This window comes from Bufo bufo, chromosome 4, assembly GCF_905171765.1.
Source record: "Bufo bufo chromosome 4, aBufBuf1.1, whole genome shotgun sequence".
NCBI lineage: Eukaryota > Metazoa > Chordata > Amphibia > Anura > Bufonidae > Bufo > Bufo bufo.
Window position 1 is genome coordinate 284,039,230 of NC_053392.1, and position 21,149 is coordinate 284,060,378.

Here is a 21,149-nt window from a genome sequence, read left to right on the forward strand (position 1 = left end):
TAAGGTCTCATGCACACGACCATTCCGTTTTTTGCTGTCCGCGAACCGCGCCTGTGTGCCTTCCGCAATTTGCGGAACGGGCGGCCCATTGTAGAAATGCCTATTCTTGTCCGCAAAACGGACAAGAATAGGACATGTTATATTTTTTTTGCAGGGCTATGGAACGGAGCAACGGATGCAGACAGCACACGGAGTGCTGTCTGCATCTTTTGCGTCCCCATTGAAGTGAATGGGTCCGCATCCGAGCCGCTAAAACTGCGGCTCGGATGCGGACAAAAACAACGATCATGTGCATGAGGCCTAACTCAGTGAAAGCAGCAGGCTGCTGATGGCACATAGAACTATAACTGGGGAAGACAGGGACACATCCTGATCAGTATATATAAAGTAGTTGAATCCAAAGAAAAGGAGCTAAATATGATCTTAATACGTCTAATTCATCCAAAAATCATAAGAATCTTGTTAAAAAAACTCCTTTTTATATCGAAGAAGAAAATCAATGCACATTGTAAATGTGATTGTAAACACCGTGAAAAAAACATGTTAATTCATCATGCTTCCATTTCATTTTCTAATTAATGTCCATGATTATATCCAATCAGTAATAACTTCATCCAAATTTGTATGCAATTTGATTTATGAATAAATACTCATAGTGGATAGCTGTATTATTCATAATACAGATGGTAATATGACTAGTCCGATTTCATTTATAAATCAATGCACATTATTATCAACATAAAAAGTCTAATTTCATTCATAAATCGATATACATGATTATCAGCATAAAAAGATAACTTGATCCGGAGGTTATTGATCAGTAGTCATAATTCATGGTGTATATATATTCCTTAATAGATATGGGTGCTGGTATAGTTAATAACTTGAACATTTGTTATCGCTATTCTTTAGATATTTATACAGATTATGCGCCCTTCTTTGTTGCAAAGGGTTAAATTTTACCACATTGTTGGCATCTCTGGAGTTGGTCTTCTGTTCGAGCAGTGTTCCACTCCTAGACCGAACCTCCTACTTCCCCGTGTCACGGCCGGTGCATACCCTGTATTTGGCGTCCCACGTGATCAGACTTTTTACTTGATCTCCGATGCTGCGTGCTATTACTTGGTATGCTTCGGATCTTTGTATCAAGGATTCAGATGTTGCACTGCTGTATCCAGTTGTGACTGTACCGGGGGTCTCTCTGGATTACTGTAGTCATACTGTACGCGTTTTGGAGCAACAAGCTCCTTCTTCAGTGGCTGTCACAGTCAATGCAATCTAATCAACTGTATTTTCCATCAATGGTTCATGGTGAGAAATTAATAGTACTTACTCATTAGAAGAGCGATCTGCACTTTATTATTTCTTTATTCATTCTTGTAATTCTTGGCTCACAAGCCTTCTTTTGCATGAGAACGCTGAGCTGGATTCTATGCCATACCCTACAACATTTCAGTTCCCGTGCAAAAGCAGGCTTGTGAGCCAAGAATTTCAAGAATTAATAAAGAAATTGAAAGTGCAGATTGCGCTTCTAATGAGTGAGTACTATTCATTTCTCACCATGAACCATTCATGTGACCACAGCCCAGAACAGCAATAAAGGTAAAATAAATACATTACAAAATTATGGCTAACAAAACAAAATTATTCCCTTAGGTCGAGCCCTAGGGATACTAATACTCAAAAAATAAATGGTCACATGACCAAACAAATCCCACGGAGCCCACTCCTTATATTTAATATATTAAAACTTAACTTTTAATTTAGACTCACTTAAATCACAAAAATAAGAAATACCAAAACAGAAAAGAAAACTGTTAAAATTATCAGCCTGTCATTGGGGGAACCGCTATTCATTGTCCAACTTTGTGTAAGGCAGAGCAGTGTTTATATTGTGGGGCTGTGTGTGTGATGACAGGAGCTTTCTTCATAAATGATTATTTTAAAGGATGTTAAGGCAAACTGGAAAACCCCTTTAAACAAGCAGGCTTCCTTTCCTATTGATCCCGTGATCTAATAGGCTGTGTAGTCGGCAGTGTATGCGCGCGAGACTGGGCGTCCCACGTGGTTCTATGTTGATGTGCTCAGATGCTCAATAGCGTATATAGGCCGGTATGGATAGGTAGCTGATGAAGAAGTCAGAGTGAGACTTCGAAACGCATTTGGTGAAACTTATTGTTGTACCCGCATACTTCTACACCAGGATGAACTTTGATTGATCTAGTATTGGGAAGCGTTTCTCTCAATTCGAGCTACCTATCCATACCGGCCCAGGTATGCTATTGAGCATCTGAGCACATCAACATAGAACCACGTGGGACGCCCAGCCTCACGCGCATACACTGCCGACTACACACCAACGGGTTAGTATACCTACCCGCATCGGCTTGCGCTTCAGCAGCATCCGAACATCTCACTACAGAGCCACGTGGGACGCCATCACACACGGTGCCAGCTATACAGCAGCGGATAAAATGCGTGAAGACTTCAGGAGAGTTAACAGTGGCCAGTATACCAGTGCGTGGTGGGACGCCACCGGAAGCATAGATTAATACCGGTCCACTCCTACATATACCATAACTCCCTGAGAACGGAGTATCGATATGAAAATGTACTGTCCCATATAACCACACTTATTAAATTGCGCAAATTGGAACTTCCAAGGAATTGCTGAAGTACCGATACTTTATTAGACTGCCATGACTCATTACAGGGAGTGCAGAATTATTAGGCAAGTTGTATTTTTGAGGATTAATTTTATTATTGAACAACAACCATGTTCTCAATGAACCCAAAAAACTCATTAATATCAAAGCTGAATATTTTTGGAAGTAGTTTTTAGTTTGTTTTTAGTTTTAGCTATTTTAGGGGGATATCTGTGTGTGCAGGTGACTATTACTGTGCATAATTATTAGGCAACTTAACAAAAAACAAATATATACCCATTTCAATGATTTATTTTTACCAGTGAAACCAATATAACATCTCAACATTCACAAATATACATTTCTGACATTCAAAAACAAAACAAAAACAAATCAGTGACCAATATAGCCACCTTTTTTTGTAAGGACACTCAAAAGCCTGCCATCCATGGATTCTGTCAGTGTTTTGATCTGTTCACCATCAACATTGCGTGCAGCAGCAACCACAGCCTCCCAGACACTGTTCAGAGAGGTGTACTGTTTTCCCTCCTTGTAAATCTCACATTTGATGATGGACCACAGGTTCTCAATGGGGTTCAGATCAGGGGAACAAGGAGGCCATGTCATTAGATTTTCTTCTTTTATACCCTTTCTTGCCAGCCACGCTGTGGAGTGCTTGGACGCGTGTGATGGAGCATTGTCCTGCATGAAAATCATGTTTTTCTTGAAGGATGCAGACTTCTTCCTGTACCACTGCATGAAGAAGGTGTCTTCCAGAAACTGGCAGTAGGACTGGGAGTTGAGCTTGTCTCCATCCTCAACCCGAAAAGGCCCCACAAGCTCATCTTTGATGATACCAGCCCAAACCAGTACTCCACCTCCACCTTGCTGGCATCTGAGTCGGACTGGAGCTCTCTGCCCTTTACCAATCCAGCCACGGGCCCATCCATCTGGCCCATCAAGACTCACTCTCATTTCATCAGTCCATAAAACCTTAGAAAAATCAGTCTTGAGATATTTCTTGGCCCAGTCTTGACGTTTCAGCTTGTGTGTCTTGTTCAGTGGTGGTCGTCTTTCAGCCTTTCTTACCTTGGCCATGTCTCTGAGTATTGCACACCTTGTGCTTTTGGGCACTCCAGTGATGTTGCAGCTCTGAAATATGGCCAAACTGGTGGCAAGTGGCATCTTGGCAGCTGCACGCTTGACTTTTCTCAGTTCATGGGCAGTTATTTTGCGCCTTGGTTTTTCCACACGCTTCTTGCGACCCTGTTGACTATTTTGAATGAAACGCTTGATTGTTCGATGATCACGCTTCAGAAGCTTTGCAATTTTAAGAGTGCTGCATCCCTCTGCAAGATATCTCACTATTTTTGACTTTTCTGAGCCTGTCAAGTCCTTCTTTTGACCCATTTTGCCAAAGGAAAGGAAGTTGCCTAATAATTATGCACACCTAATATAGGGTGTTGATGTCATTAGACCACACCCCTTCTCATTACAGAGATGCACATCACCTAATATGCTTAATTGGTAGTAGGCTTTCGAGCCTATACAGCTTGGAGTAAGACAACATGCATAAAGAGGATGATGTGGTCAAAATACTCATTTGCCTAATAATTCTGCACGCAGTGTATATAAAATGAAATTATATTGGTACTGCGCAATATAATACAGTGGATTAAACTAATAGACAGTTTTATGATATTGTGGCCTATTAGATCACGGGAGTATACAATTATCACTAATTGATGTATTTTTGAAAGATACAAGTTTACCAACCTGGCTTAATTCTGGGAGAGGGACTTCATACTGGATTATCAATTATGATGAATATCATCATCATCTTGGACATTTGAGTACCGTATATATTTGTTTTTACCCTTTTCTTCTTTTTTATATTCACTTCTTTTTTATATTTACTTCATCTATTTTTTTTATCTTATTGTTACATGTATTTAGCATATTTTTAGGCATGATCATGAGCGCAATCACCTTTCAGGGGTAATATCTCTACTATTTATGCTTTTCTATGTTTCATTAATCATTGTTTACTAATTAATAAACCGACTACCATATTCAACTACTTCTGCGTGACCCCAGATACAGAGTGTCGGTCTATACCTCTATCTTTATTAACAAATAACTAAAAACAGCAAAAAAGGCATTACAATAATGTATATATTACAAAGTGCCAGACTTTACATTTTCCATCTATATTATTGTCACCTGTATGAATGTAGCAGTGGATGTGTTCAAGGACAAAAAGCACCCCATCTATCAGAATCTACCATTACAGGAAAATCAAGCATCTGTAGGAAGAAACGTTGTTCTTTTTGCACACAAATAATCGGTTAAACTTATAGTAATATGATTCATACATCTATTCTATTCCGAGTATTCAAAGGGAACCACAATTATGTCTGAATTAGGATTAAAGATTAACATTTCAGGGTTTTTTCAAAACCACATTTCACAATAAATTACATCACACTGCAAAATCAAAGCTTTGTAAATGCATATAATTTTTGATATTATGCTAGATTATGTTTGGATGCTCCAGATACTCTTAATCTATACTTGTTCATGTCTATTGCAGATCACATTGACCACCATTGGCTATGGTGACAAAACTCCTCATACATGGCTTGGAAGACTACTTTCAGCTGGTTTTGCTCTGCTTGGTATTTCTTTCTTTGCATTACCTGCAGTAAGTATTAAACACAAAACTGACATTACTGATACACAGTGCTAGTGATCATATGTGTCATAAAAATAGAGAGCCTAATTTATATAATTTTTTGAAATTCACGAACACTGTGCTTGCGACTTTTTTTTTTTCACCGACTTCACCCATTTCCTGAAAATGGGGCGTGACCAGGGCCAGCGGGCCCACCACATTTACAGTATCTTCTTCTACTGACGTACAAGAAGAAAGATGTCTATAACAGCCAGAGACTAGCGTAGATACCAGTTTAGGTGCACAGGACTAATGGTGTTGTGCAGCATCTGGCCGCGCACAGGATTATCATAGGCTGGCGTATGTTGCCAGTTTACTATAAATCAGGCCCACAGTGTTTACTATACCATCACAAGATACCAAAGTAAGGATCCTCAAGATGTTTGACCTTGAATAGTCAATAATCTGGTCTCGGAGAGTACAAACCGGATTCCCAAAAAGTTGGGACACTAAACAAATTGTGAATAAAAACTGAATGCAATGATGTGGAGATGGCAAATGTCAATATTTTATTTGTAATAGAACGTAGATGACAGATCAAACGTTTAATCCGAGTAAATGTATCATTTTAAAGGAAAAATACGTTGATTCCAATTTTCACGGTGTCAACAAATCCACAAAAAGTTGGGACAAGTAGCAATAAGAGGCTGGAAAAAGTAAATTTGAGCATAACGAAGAGCTGGAAGACCAATTAAGACTAATTAGGTCAATTGGCAACATGATTGGGTATAAAAAGAGCTTCTCAGAGTGGCAGTGTCTCTCAGAAGCCAAGATGGGTAGAGGATCACCAATTCCTACAATGTTGCACAGAAAGATAGTGGAGCAATATCAGAAAGGTGTTACCCAGCGAAAAATTGCAAAGACTTTGCATCTATCATCATCAACTGTGCATAACATCATCCGAAGATTCAGAGAATCTGGAACAATCTCTGTGCGTAAGGGTCAAGGCCGTAAAACCATACTGGATGCCCGTGATCTCCGGGCCCTTAAACAACACTGCACCACAAACAGGAATGCTACTGTAAAGGAAATCACAGAATGGGCTCAGGAATACTTCCAGAAACCATTGTCAGTGAACACAATCCACCGTGCCATCCGCCGTTGCCAGCTGAAACTCTACAGTGCAAAGAAGAAGCCATTTCTAAGCAAGATCCACAAGCTCAGGCGTTTTCACTGGGCCAGGGATCATTTAAAATGGAGTGTGGCAAAATGGAAGACTGTTCTGTAGTCAGACGAGTCACGATTCGAAGTTCTTTTTGGAAATCTGGGACGCCATGTCATCCGGACCAAAGAGGACAAGGACAACCCAAGTTGTTATCAACGCTCAGTTCAGAAGCCTGCATCTCTGATGGTATGGGGTTGCATGAGTGCGTGTGGCATGGGCAGCTTGCATGTCTGGAAAGGCACCATCAATGCAGAAAAATATATTCAGGTTCTAGAACAACATATGCTCCCATCCAGACGTCATCTCTTTCAGGGAGCATTTTTCAACAAGATAATGCCAGACCACATTCTGCATCAATCACAACATCATGGCTACGTAGGAGAAGGATCCGGGTACTGAAATGGCCAGTCTGCAGTCCAGATCTTTCACCTATAGAGAACATTTGGCGCATCATAAAGAGGAAGGTGCAACAAAGAAGGCCCAAGACGATTGAACAGTTAGAGGCCTGTATTAGACAAGAATGGGAGAGCATTCCTATTTCTAAACTTGAGAAACTGGTCTCCTCGGTCCCCAGACATCTGTTGAGTGTTGTAAGAAGAAGGGGAGATGCCACACAGTGGTGAAAATGGCCTTGTCCCAACTTTTTGGGGATTTGTTGACACCATGAAATTCTGATTCAACAAATTTTTCCCTTAAAATGGTACATTTTCTCAGTTTAAACTTGTTCCATGATTTATGTTCTATTCTGAATAAAATATTAGAAGTTGGCACCTCCACATCATTGCATTCAGTTTTTATTCATGATTTGTATAGTGCCCCAACTTTTTTGGAATCCGGTTTGTACTATTTCTCCTTGTGGAAAGCACCAGAGCTGGCATAGGATCTTATAGGCCACACGATTCTCCCTGGGAAAAGGATATGCAAAATAGCTGACTTAGAAGAAAAAGAAAGCTGTCTCTGTAGTGCCACCTAGTGGAATTAACTACCTTACAGTCAAGTACCAACCCTTTAAACAGGTCTTGCAACAAGTGAAAGCACCTTAACAGTACAGAGCAAGGTACTTAGTTGGCTAGTTGAGATGCCTTTCATGTAGGTCTCAAGATATTACTGTGTCTCCTTGTGGAGAGCACCAGAGATGGTCTAGAGCAGGGATGCACAACCTTTTCTAGTTGGGGGCCACACTGTCAGACTGAAAGAATCCCAGGGGCCAAAAATACAATTAAAAGGGTATTACCAACTGAAATACTGTATTTATGGCATACTGTACATATAGTATATACTATAAATATCTGTTTATACCTCCAGGATTCCCATCTAATGGTAGAATATATGAAAAATGCATGGTGAACAGCAACAAGACATAGACATACATGTCGGCCACCAGATGGTTCGGGGCCACACAGAATGATATTGAGGGCTGCATGTGACCCCGGGCCGCAGGTTGTGCACCCCTGGTCTAGACAGACTTATAGGCCAGGCAATGCTCCCTGGGAAAAAGAATATGCAGATTAGATGACACTACAGAAATCTGCATATCCATAATAATATGGAAATAAGTAACTCCTTGGTCATTTCTTCTTTATTACAACACTTCATGAATTCTAACGGACCTGTCACCATTCCTGACATGTCTGTTTTAGTAAATGATTATTTTCCCTTTGGAATGACCATTCTGGGATATTTATTTGTATATCTCTATGTTACCTCCATATTATTCCTACTAGACGTTTCTGAGTAAATGTACAACTAGATGTTACCAGTTGGGGATATGTCCCAACACAGTCTGAGACTGTTGAGTCAGTACTACCATTGTCAGACTGTGGAGGGACACACTCCCAACTGGTAACACTCAATTGTATCTTTGTTCATAAACTATCTATCAATAATAGAGTGATTGCACAATATAGTGTTATGTGAAGAGATATTTCAGAATAGTTATTACATGTAACAGGTCCTCTTTAAGTAAATAAGACCAAGGTATTCAGAATATGATAGAATAGTATAATAATCCTTTACAGGTTATAAAAACAATTTTCTTAGTTTTTTACTCTCTTCACAAAAATACTATGTATGTTTTCAAAAAATAACAATTGTTTTCTAATCAAAGAAGTAAATACATATCTTTGAGCTAGCCTGTGAGTTCTTGCTTACGTAAGTCTTTGTCCACCAGAGACCTGCAATATTGAATATATTTTCTTTCTACAGTAAATCAATGTTTTTATTTAATGGGGTGCCCAGATAGAACTTAAAAGCACAACTTTACAGTTTATTTAGCTTAGTTGAGACCAATTAGATAGAGATTTTAAGTTAGAGCTTGTACAGCAGTTAAACTGGGAATAGTCAGCCAGTGAATTAGGATGATGCTAAATGTAATTTTACATGGCAATGGATTTTTTGGACTTCCCACAGAATGAGTGGGTGGTTTCTGGCATTTAACTTCTTAATATAAATATTTTTTTACGCATAGTCTCTAATGGTAAGTTCCTTTATATGTTTGGCATACAATACTTCAGATTTATAATATGCCAGACTCAATATCAAATGGGCATCTCACTGTAGTCTCATTCAAGGTACTCTTTCTTATTTAGCATAGTTGAATTATTTTAGTGAGAGAGAGAATCACAGCTTACCTCTGAACAAGATGGACAGCACAGATGTGCAGAGGCTAAACCAAGTATATAACCAACATAAAATGTCCAGCTCACCCAGTCCATAAAATTAGGACCCATATTGGACCTTCTGGGTAAGAAAAATACAGTACATAGAAATAACCAACGCGTTTTAGATCTGTCATCCTTCTTTATGGCATTAAAGGGGTTGTGCAGGGGTTTTATATTAGTGTTCTATCCTCAAGCCAGATCATTAGTACCTGATTGGTGGGAGTATGACACCTAGCACCCCTGCCAATCAACTATTTGAAGAGGAGGCAGCACTCCATGCAAGCACTGCTTCCTGTTGATTGCACTGCCCATTATCTTGCAGCAGCAGCAGCATAGTGTAATTTAAAGTACTCACTTCATTCAAGTGACTGGAGCGAGTGTTTGTAATTAAACTGCCTTCCGAGATGATGGGAATTGTAATGAATAGGAAGCAGCGCTTTGGACCTCCACGATCAGATATTGATGACCTACTGAGGGCACAAGGTACACAAGATCAAGTTCCAGCACTGGGTCGATTCTTGGTTGCGTCGTCTTTATTTTTCAAATCACATGTTTACATGTTACAGACATCACCTCCCACCACCACCGGTTAGCATGTTTCGAAATGAAGCGTTCTTAAGAACGGCTCAGTTCGAAACATGTTAACGGGTAGTGGTGGGAGGTGATGTTTGTAACATGTAAACATGTGATTTGAAAAATAAAGACGACGCAACCAAGAATCGACCCAGTGCTGGAACTTGTTCTTGTGTACCTATACATGGAGAACTTGCCTCGGTTTGTCCCGTGCATGGAGGGTATTGGGTGAGCTGGAATTTCTTTTATGTATTTGGACTACTGAGGGCACAACTCAATTCTTGACCTGTCAATTTTGTGAGGATTAAAGAGGTTGCACCACGATAATACATTCAATTATTGTTTTCAGAACATCCACCTGAGATGTTCAGTGCCGATGGTCACACATGCCCAGTAGCACAGCCCTGTCACCTGGATCTTGTATATGGGTTACAGAGTGATTCCTGCTATTGTGCAATCCAGACAATAAGAAGTGGCTTCTTCTCTGCTTGTCAAAGAAGTCATTCTTGAACAATATAATGGCAATCCCCTGACAAGCAGAGAAGAAACCATTCTATTTTGCTGATTCTAAATGATCATTTTGAACCTTCCAGGGAATTCTCGGTTCAGGATTTGCCTTAAAAGTTCAGGAACAGCATCGACAGAAGCACTTTGAAAAAAGGAGAAATCCTGCAGCTAGTTTAATTCAGGTGAGAGATCAGAATTCTCTTAAATAATCAATACGTGTGTGTGTATAGATATAAATATAGATATGTAAATTCTTTCAGAACTCCATTTTACATGTTCTTCTTTCATATTGTAGAGATCTATGATGATAAATAAATGAAAGAATGAACTTAAAACATAATTTACATATGTAACAACATACAAATGAAATGAAGCATTGCAAAAATATTAAAGGAAATGTGTCACCAAAAGTTTTATCTGCTAGTTACAATCAGATAGCGGCACATAACCTTTTTTCTAATCAGTTTTTATTTTCTGATTGTAGATTTTTTAAATTCTATTTCCTTAACCTGATTATGACGCGGTTCTTAACAGTATTTACAAAGCATTAAAAAAATTGCTTTACGGCAGCCCCATGGGCCATAGACACAATGTTCAGGAGGAGATCATATTGACTTACATGGGAAAGTTTTCTAGGCATGCTGTGTGATCTGTGAAGAGGTCATTGTACAAGGAAAAAAGTCTTATCTCTACACAGAGGTGATATCTCCTTATCATTACAGGCAGGATTAGATTGAGTTAACTGCAGTAAGGTGATCTGCATAAACCAAGAAATTGCACCAATTATTAGACATAATGGCCAGTGGGAAAACTGCAGGATGTTATCTTTTTTTGTTTAAATATATGGAATACATGGAAAATTAAAAACATCATAAAAAATTCTTTAAATATATGTTAAACTTAAAAAAAGTGATTTATACAGCAGGTCATTTTTCTGATGACACATTCCCTTTAAGGTCATATAACATATAGTATACCCCAAACAGTATATTTTTTTAAAATTAATTTTCACTGGCCTTGAAACGTTTGCTAGTGCTTTGATACATCCATTTCAATCTGCCAATCTACATAGTTGGAATATACAGCAAAAAATGTAGGTTTAAAAACTTACCACAATGTTGATGGATGTCGATGTCCTTCAATCTATCTAACGATGACTACATGCAAATTACCTTTACATATTTTTCTCAAGGGTCTGGCATAAAGAGTTTATCCCACAGATTTAAAAACCCTTTTATTTTTTTACTTATCTGCTTATATGGAGGATTTCCTTCCCTTTTTGTGGGTGGGCAAGAAATCACATTAGAGAATCAAGCACCTGCATCTCCCAGGATGCATTGCAATTAGTTCTGGTCAACCCATTCCTGACCTACATATAAAATAGTCCCTCACATATAGCTCAGCGATATATATGGTATATAATGCCACCATAATTCCCTTCTTCACTCTTATATAGCTAAATACTATGTATTCTATGAATTTAGAAGTAGGGATGAAGGAATAAAAGGCATCTGGACCACTTTACCTGCTTCTCTATGATATCACTGCACTAGCACTGAGGGGTAGGTAGCAAGGAAGCTACTGAGCATGTTTGTCCACCACTGAATGAAGGAGAAGGTAGACTAGGATAAACAGCAGTGGGCGCCACCAGAAAAGAATATGTAATGTACTTACCGTAACTTAATACAAGATTTGTATCTTTCAATAATACTTCATTTGAATTGCCCTATTCATTGCATAGTATTACTGTTACTGGGTTAGCGCCTTTAAGGGGGAACACGGGCTTTGGTAAGTGAGTGTACTCCAGTAATGGTGGATATAATGGCTGTAATTTGGACCACACTGACACTTACACTGTATTTACGTAGCATTTTATCCACTTATTTATTAAATACTAAAATACAGAAAGGATAAAGGGTAAAAAATCCGTAGTTCACTGTGTCACTTTCTCTGTAAGATAGTTTTGCTGAAGCACCAGAATCTCTAAGATTCATTGACATCTTTAAAGTTTATTGAGTTGATTGAGTTGAAATAATAAAAAGCTTTTAAGGATTTCAAATGTAATGTTCATTAAATGTGTAAAAGATTATGTCAACTGATTTTATTCTTCTTTACTAATGTGTCCAAAAGAGAAGTCATAATTTACAAGAAGCCTGGTCCTATATTAGTTTCATGGGTTGTGGAAAAAATGCACACAGTCAGCTCATTTACATAAGAAAAAGTCATTTTAGTTCAAATCAGTATTTTGCTTATCTGGGAACATACGGTGTGAAAATCATGGGAGTTCTTTAGCCTGATAACTGAGAAGCCTGTGATCATCAGACCAATCTTTCTTACAGGCTTAATGCATGAGGTTTTTGGTGCAGTACTTGTTATTTTTCTTGTACCTAAAGATAAAATGAAGACATAAACATAGAGTGGAGACATATATGTTTTTCCTTTAAGGTATATTCACATGTGGCAGATTTGTTGCAAACATTTCTGCAACTTTCCCATTCATTTGAATAGGGCATGCAGAAATCCATGCACATGCTGCAGCATCAAACCCATTCACATGTATGGACCTGATTTTCAGTTGCACAGATTTTTGAAGAAAACCATTATGTGAAAATATTAATTTATACTTCTGGTTTAATTGGGTCCTCACTTGGCTTTGGTTAAAAAAAAATAGGCATCAAAAACGCCAGGTGTGAAACCAGCCTTAAAGGGGTTGTCCATGGTTTATCTTTTATTGTTAAATCCCCTCCCTTCTCCCTTTTTGCGGGACCTTTGAAGGGAACAATGCTTACATGCTCCCCACCAATTGACTCTGGCTCTGTTGGACCCGGGCTATCTTCACTGCGCTTCTGGTCCGACATGTAAACTTCCTGCACCACAGCAGCCAAAGACCTCAGCAGTGACATGTCCCCAAGTGCCATGTGACCCAGAACACCAAACAGAAAATTACTTTCATTGCTTAATCTCTAGAAGGTTGTAAGGCATGAGCAGAGAATATTTACCAGATCTCAGATTTGCTATGCATTAAAGTATATTTACTATAATTGGCTTTCAGATGATTTGACATAGTAAATCCAAAGTTCTTTATTATTCAAACAGCTGTTGTTAGATTCTGCAGATATACAGAGCTCACCAGCAGCTTTATTTGATCTATTAACCTTTTATACATTTTTTTCATTTTTTTATGTAGTCAGTGAATTTATAACCATGTTACACTAAATAAGAAAATATTACATATACAGTTAATTCCAGAGTTAAAAAATCTAGCAGTATCCAGTCGTATTCTTGATATCTTCTACCTGGTCACAGTTTCAGTTTGCTGCCCAAGTATTGTATCTAAATAGTGTCCCCAAGGTAGATTGGCTTGTTGACACTTTCCCTGGCACCCAGGGACATGCCTCCCGCCCGCCCTTCATTATGCCCTGGTAATTCCTTAATGAATAGTAGATAGTAGAATCTGACCTATGTAGTTGTGTAGCAGTAATGACTTTGTACCTTTGTGTGGACTTTTACATTTGATAGGCTTGCCTTACTGTGCTGTCAGCAGACTACAGACTGCCATTGTGTCTGTTGCAGGAACCATAAGGAATTTTACATAAAACTGAAGTTCCACATTTTATTACCGAACACTTTGACATCTTAAAGTAGAATTCCCAATAATAAAATTACTGCCTAAGTTTAAGTGTGGAGGACAGCACTGTTGGATTAACTGTATTACAGTGGAGGAAATAATTATTTGACCCCTCACTGATTTTGTAAGTTTGTCCAATGACAAAGAAATGAAAAGTCTCAGAACAGTATCATTTCAATGGTAGGTTTATTGTAACAGTGGCAGATAGCACATCAAAAGGAAAATCGAAAAAATAACTTTAAATAAAAGATAGCAACTGATTTGCATTTCATTGAGTGAAATAAGTATTTGAACCCCTACCAACCATTAAGAGTTCTGGCTCCCACAGAGTGGTTAGACACTTCTACTCAATTAGTCACCCTCATTAAGGACACCTGTCTTAACTAGTCACCTGTATAAAAGACACCTGTCCACAGAATCAATCAATCAAGCAGACTCCAAACTCTCCAACATGGGAAAGACCAAAGAGCTGTCCAAGGATGTCAGAGACAAAATTGTAGACCTGCACAAGGCTGGAATGGGCTACAAAACCATTAGCAAGAAGCTGGGAGAGAAGGTGCCAACTGTTGGTGCGATTGTTCGAAAATGGAAGGAGCACAAAATGACCATCAATCGACCTCGCTCTGGGGCTCCACGCAAGATCTCACCTCGTGGGGTGTCAATGGTTCTGAGAAAGGTGAAAAAGCATCCTAGAACTACACGGGAGGAGTTAGTTAATGACCTCAAATTAGCAGGGACCCCAGTCACCAAGAAAACCATTGGAAACACATTACACCGCAATGGATTAAAATCCTGCAGGGCTCGCAAGGTCCCCCTGCTCAGGAAGGCACATGTGCAGGCCCGTCTGAAGTTTGCCAATGAACACCTGAATGATTCAGAGAGTGACTGGGAGAAGGTGCTGTGGTCTGATGAGACCAAAATAGAGCTCTTTGGCATTAACTCAACTCGCTGTGTTTGGAGGAAGAAAAATGCTGCCTATGACCCCCAAAACACCGTCCCCACCGTCAAGCATGGGGGTGGAAACATTTTGCTTTAGGGGTGTTTTTCTGCTAAGGGCACAGGACAACTTATTCGCATAAACGGGAAAATGGACGGAGCCATGTATCGTGAAATCCTGAGCGACAACCTCCTTCCCTCTGCCAGGAAACTGAAAATGGGTCGTGGATGGGTGTTCCAGCACGACAATGACCCAAAACATACAGCAAAGGCAACAAAGGAGTGGCTCAAGAAGAAGCACATTAAGGTCATGGAGTGGCCTAGTCAGTCTCCGGACCTTAATCCAATCGAAAACCTATGGAGGGAGCTCAAGCTCAGAGTTGCACAGAGACAGCCTCGAAACCTTAGGGATTTAGAGATGATCTGCAAAGAGGAGTGGACCAACATTCCTCCTAAAATGTGCGCAAACTTGGTCATCAATTACAAGAAACGTTTGACCTCTGTGCTTGCAAACAAGGGTTTTTCCACCAAGTATTAAGTCTTTTTTTGTTAGAGGGTTCAAATACTTATTTCACTCAATGAAATGCAAATCAGTTGCTATCTTTTATTTAAAGTTATTTTTTCGATTTTCCTTTTGATGTGCTATCTGCCACTGTTACAATAAACCTACCATTGAAATGATACTGTTCTGAGACTTTTCATTTCTTTGTCATTGGACAAACTTACAAAATCAGTGAGGGGTCAAATAATTATTTCCGCCACTGTATATGCCGTGGTCAGTGGTGACCATGGCATCTAGGGGGTTAAAGAGGTTGTCTGTTTTTAACTAATAATGACCTATCCTCAGGATAGGTTATCAATATCAGATCGGTGGGGGTCAGACTCCTGGCATCCCTGCCGATCAGCTGTTTAAGATTAGGCAGAACTCATACGATCGCTGCCTTCTCTGCTCTGTTTATCTGCTCGCCGCGGCAACTGCAGTGGTGAGCAGTGTAATTACAAGTATGGTGTCCCTATTCACTTCTATGGGATGGCTCTGTCTGTTCAAGTGAATACTACAGAGCCGTCCCATAGAAGTGAATGGGGACGCCATCGTTTCAATTGCTGTGGCGAGCAGGTTAACAGAGCAGAGAAGGCAGCGTTAATACCAGCGCTGCCTCCTCATCAAACAGCTGATCGTCGGGGCTTCTGGGAGTCGGACCACTGCCAATCTGATATTGATGACCTTTCCTGAAGATACGTCATTGATAGTAAAAAGTGGACAACATCTTTAAAATGCATACACCACCACACCTTCCCAAAAAGGAAAATAGTAAAAGTTAAAGGGGTTTTCCAAGACTTTTCTATCCTCTATTGAAGTGAGTGGGGCTGAGCTGTGATACCAAGCACAGCTGCTATCAAATGGACATCGCTTTGATTGTTGAGCTGAGAGAAGACCATGGCACTCACTGGAGTGACAGTGCCTTCTCAAGGAGCTGATCATAGGGATCCCAGGTGTCAGACCCCCACCGATCAGGTATCCTGAGGATAGGTCATCAATAGAAAAGTCTTGGAAAACCCTTTTAATGAATAATTTACATCTATCCCCAAATGGCTTTATTAGTAAATATGTCTCATCATGCCCACATATGCAAGAAGTACCATAGATGGAAATATTATAAAAGGTTATGTCTCGTGAATGAAATGTTTTTCTATGAAATAAATGTGCAAAAGTGGAAAAAAAAAGGGACTGTCACCTCATTTCAGGTTATAGAGATGCGGACATGCACGGCTAGATCGCGCGAGCATGTCTGCAATATACCTGTCCCATAGGGCTGTGTGCTTTTATTGTGCTTAAAAAATGATTTTAGAGATATGTAAATGAGCTGGTAAGGTGCCTAAGGGGCTGTACTAACCTTCTTGGTGCCCAGCCACGCCCCCTGTGAAGGAGCCCTTTCGTCACAGTTGGATTGCCATAATCTTGCGATGCGCGAGCTCGCGCATGCGCAGTGCCGGTATAGTGTTCCTTCCATGTGCTGGCATCAGCCTCAGGGAACGAACTGCACATGCACGAGCTCGCGCATCGCGAGATTACGGCAATTTAACTGTGACGAAAGGAGGAGATTTGGAGGACGCAGGCAGTGCTGGGCTCCTTCACAGGGGGACGTGGCTGGGCACCAAGAAGGTTAGTACAGCCCCTTGGGCACCTTACATGGCTCATTTACATATCTCTAAAATCATTTTTTAAACACAATGAAAGCACACAGCCCTATGGGACAGGTATATTGCGGACATGCTAGCGGCGATCTAGCCGTGCATGTCCGCAGCTCTATAACCTAAAATGAGGTGACAGAATCCCTTTAAGCATATGTAGCCTGGTGCTTCACAGCATAGTTGGTTTGGCTTCTAAATTTTCCCACTTTACAATAACAGCAGATATTGTTGACCAGGGCCACTGTAGCAGGGTAGAAATTTGATGACCTGGTTGGACATGTAGCTTAATGGGACAGTATCACATTGCATGTCATTGTGCTTTTCTATTCAACACATTCTGCTACTAATATTTTACCTATGGAGATTTTATGGTCATATGTTTGACTTGATGCACCTAGCATTGGTTGTGGTTGCAGTGATCCATCAAAAAGAATTGCCCACATACATTTGGTCATTAAGTAGTTTTAGTTATCAGATATATTTCAACCAATCTCATTTATTTGTTAAATCGATAGCAACATATACAGTAGTTAGACTGGACACTGACATATGTAAATCTTACACTCTCAACTTTTATTAAAAAACTATCTCTTTAAACAACTATAGTGAAGTGACCATTTTAAGAGCTAATCCTGCCAATGCCCAGATAACATATGGTGAGAAGACGCTTGCCATGACATTCTCATTTATCAGTCTCGTGCATATATTTAGTATGTCCTTATTTTTTCCAAATAGCTTATAACTATGTTCAATTCAGTGTTGCATTGGTCCCCACAGGACACAAATGATGAAAGCTTAAACTTTTTTGAATGGAAAGTAATTATTTGTAGGGTAGTTAGGTCAGGTTAGAGTTGTTTTATGAACATACAGATCTGCCAAGTAACATTTATGTAGGGGAATAGAAATGAAATAAATTGGACATGATCCATTTGCTGAAGTGAGAAAATAGGTCTCATCAAGAATTATTCAATAGCATACTTTAAGTTCCTGAAATAATAATAACTAAGAATAATTTATTTCACTAGTCTGCCAGAGCGAAGGACTGAGTTCTAGTTAAAGGGATTATCCCATGATTAATTATTACCAAAATAGATCCCAAATATTTTAGTCCAAATCACACCGGAACACTCAACATATCAATATCTCCACCAATAAATACGAGTAAAATACGTTCCTGAATTATCTATAAATATTTATTAATGTATCATGATTAAAATATGTTAATAAATACAAAATAGTAGGGAATACAATAGATTAATGCCACCTAAAAATGATTCTATATACAGAAATGACTAATTAGAGCCTAAAATCCACACCACCTTAACACAATGGATATAATAATAACATCAGGCTCCAGGGAATTAAGGGTGTCAGAACGCAACTGACAGGAGGTAATCATATAAGCCTTCTAGATAGCGGTGGACACATCAAATGCCTAAGCCTAGCTGCCTGTAACTGGGTAACCCCTTTTCCAACAGTGTCAGAGATGAAAGCGCAGGGATAAGGCTACTGAAATGTATTTAAAAATATACCTAAAGTGCTGTAGTGCTTTTTCACGGAGGCCCAGTCTAAGCGGTGCACGGGTCCCCCGTGCAGCGGGGAGCAGGGACCCAGCTCTCACATGAGAGCTGCGGCCCTGCTCTAACAGCCCGAACCGGCAGGTGTGACGATCCGGGCTGTTTAATGCTTTACATGCCACGGGCAATGGCACCTTCCACATGTAAACCACTGACAGAGGGAGCGGACTCCCTCTGTCTCCCATCGGCATCCCGCAAATGCTATCGCAGGGTGCCGATGCGTGTAATGGCTGGTTGGGGTCTGATGTAGGCCCCAAGCCTACCTTGAGTAGTTTCCATCAGGCTGCTGGTCAATATCAGTATAGCACAGACTGGTCAGTAAGGGGTTAAATCAATTAGCATTACACTTTATATACATTACATTGCTTTCTTATATTTAAAGTGTTTTCCCGGGCCTAAGACTAAAATTAGTCTTTCTGCTTGTCTGTGGACAGAATACACTTTATGCAGTGATTACTCTTCCATCGCTCCACTATTTCTGTAATCCCAGCTGAGGTGACATGACCTCCCGACTCTCTGTGGGCCCTTCCTCTGGCTTCCTGACTGGAAGTGTTGCTCTTTTTTCCTGTTCAGCTGCATAATGTACATACCTCTGAAATGGATGAAAGAGAAGCACATCCGTTCATGGTGTCAGAGGAAGAGCCCACAGCCTGACGACGGTCATGTCACCCCAACTGTTATCGGCTCAAAAAAATTGAGCACTGCTGAAAGTGTATTCTTTCCACAGACGAACAGAAAAATCCATTTTAGGTACAGGTCCACTTAATAAATATATAACATGAAATATTTAGAATTATTTCTATGGAGGCAGGGCAGGAGCACATGGCTTTATAAGGAAGTTTCTTCTCAAGCAACATAACTACGGTAAATCAAATCGAAATAACAAAGATCAATTGCTAGTGTGCACAAACCATTACTTGTATAATTACAATTGTTTACTTTTATTACTACTGCATAAACTTCATTTATTTCTCTCTCAATGGTTCAAATGCTGTTATATTGTAGAAAAGACATGGTTTGCATGGGCCATTAATAACATCTTTAGAAAACAAACAACTGTGTATTAATGAGAAAGAGCATTTCTAGAAAAAACATTTCATACTTATGTACTGGATTAACTTCCACGTTTAAACAATAAAATAACAACCCGAACAATAAAATAACAAGATTATAATCTACGCATGTTATTGTCTGACAAAAACCTATTGTAGCTATATTTTCAGCACCACTGTGCAGATTCAACGCACAGATCTTTAGATACGGAAAATACAGCATCCTTTATGCCCACAAAATTGAATATTCAAGCCCATAGGAGCAAAGATTTAAAAAATTCTAATATCTATAAAATATTTACCATTGGTACTGTCAAATTCAGTTCAAACATTTACACTAAATTGAACCTGCTCTGGAGGAATGCAGTTGAAACCAGAAGTTTACATACACTATATAAAAAGAGACATATGATTGTTTTTCTCAATATCTGACATGAAACCAGAATGAACCTTTCCTGTTTTTGGTCAATTAGGATTAACATAATTATTATTATTTGCCAAATGCCAGAATGATGAGAGAGAGAATTTTTTAAGGCATTTTTATTACTTTTTGCAATGTCAAAAGTTTACACTAAGATTACTATGCCTTTAAACAATTCTGGACTGCCTATATGATGGTGTCATGTGTTTGGAAGCTTCTGTTAGGTTTGTTGGCAACATCTGAGTTAATTAGAGACACATCTGTGGATGTATTTAAATGCACACCTGAAATACACTGCTTCTTTGTGTAGCATCATGGGAAAGAAATCAGCCAAGATATCAGGAAGATAATTGTGGACTTGCACAAGTCTGGCTAAACCTTGGGGGAAATTTCAAGATACCTGAAGGTGCTTCGTTCATCTGTACAAACAATTATACGCGAGTACAAACAAGATGGGAATGTCCAGCCATCATACCGCTCAGGAAGGAGACGGGTTCTGTGTCCCAGAGATGAACGTGCTTTGGACGTACATGTGGATATCAACACAAGAACAAAAGCAAAAGACCTTGTGAAGATGATGGTGGAAGCTGGTATAGTATAGTATAGTATAGTATAGTATAGAGGCAAAGACCAGTTTGTAACTCAAAAACTTCAGTGTTCTATCCACACTTATGGCAACAAAACAGTACGACAGTCCATTTGCAGTTTTGGTGTTCGTTCACACCTAGACAGTTCATACACCAAGAGTCACCTGTTATCCTAAGTGTTAGTTCACACCCGATCGGCATTGCTCAGGACAGAGCAGACCTCCCAAACTCAGGCCTCCAGCCTAGCACACGGCTCAGATCCCAATCCAGCGATTGCCAGAGTTCCTCTGTCAGAGAGAGGGGTAATTACAACCAGCTGACACTGCTGGCTGGGTTTTTTATATAGGCCATTCAAGACCTGGCCTGGAACGTGGGGAGTAGTCACCCACCCAGCACTTTGACGACTCCCAGTAAGAGCCGTCCTGGATCAGCTATTACAGCTATACTAAATAGCAAGGTGTTAAACAGCAA

General features: G+C 39.6%; 1 protein-coding gene across 2 annotated transcripts in view; it reads left to right on the top strand.

The window, feature by feature from the left end:
• The window catches only part of KCNQ5 (potassium voltage-gated channel subfamily Q member 5), a 699,309-nt gene that overhangs the window by 561,541 nt on the left and 116,619 nt on the right, over window positions 1–21,149 (top strand). For both annotated transcript variants that reach the window (XM_040428645.1, XM_040428646.1), the window contains exons 6-7: window positions 5,239–5,349; window positions 10,371–10,466. In XM_040428645.1, coding sequence (XP_040284579.1) covers window positions 5,239–5,349; window positions 10,371–10,466 — 207 coding nt within the window. The remainder of the gene's footprint in view (window positions 1–5,238; window positions 5,350–10,370; window positions 10,467–21,149) is intronic.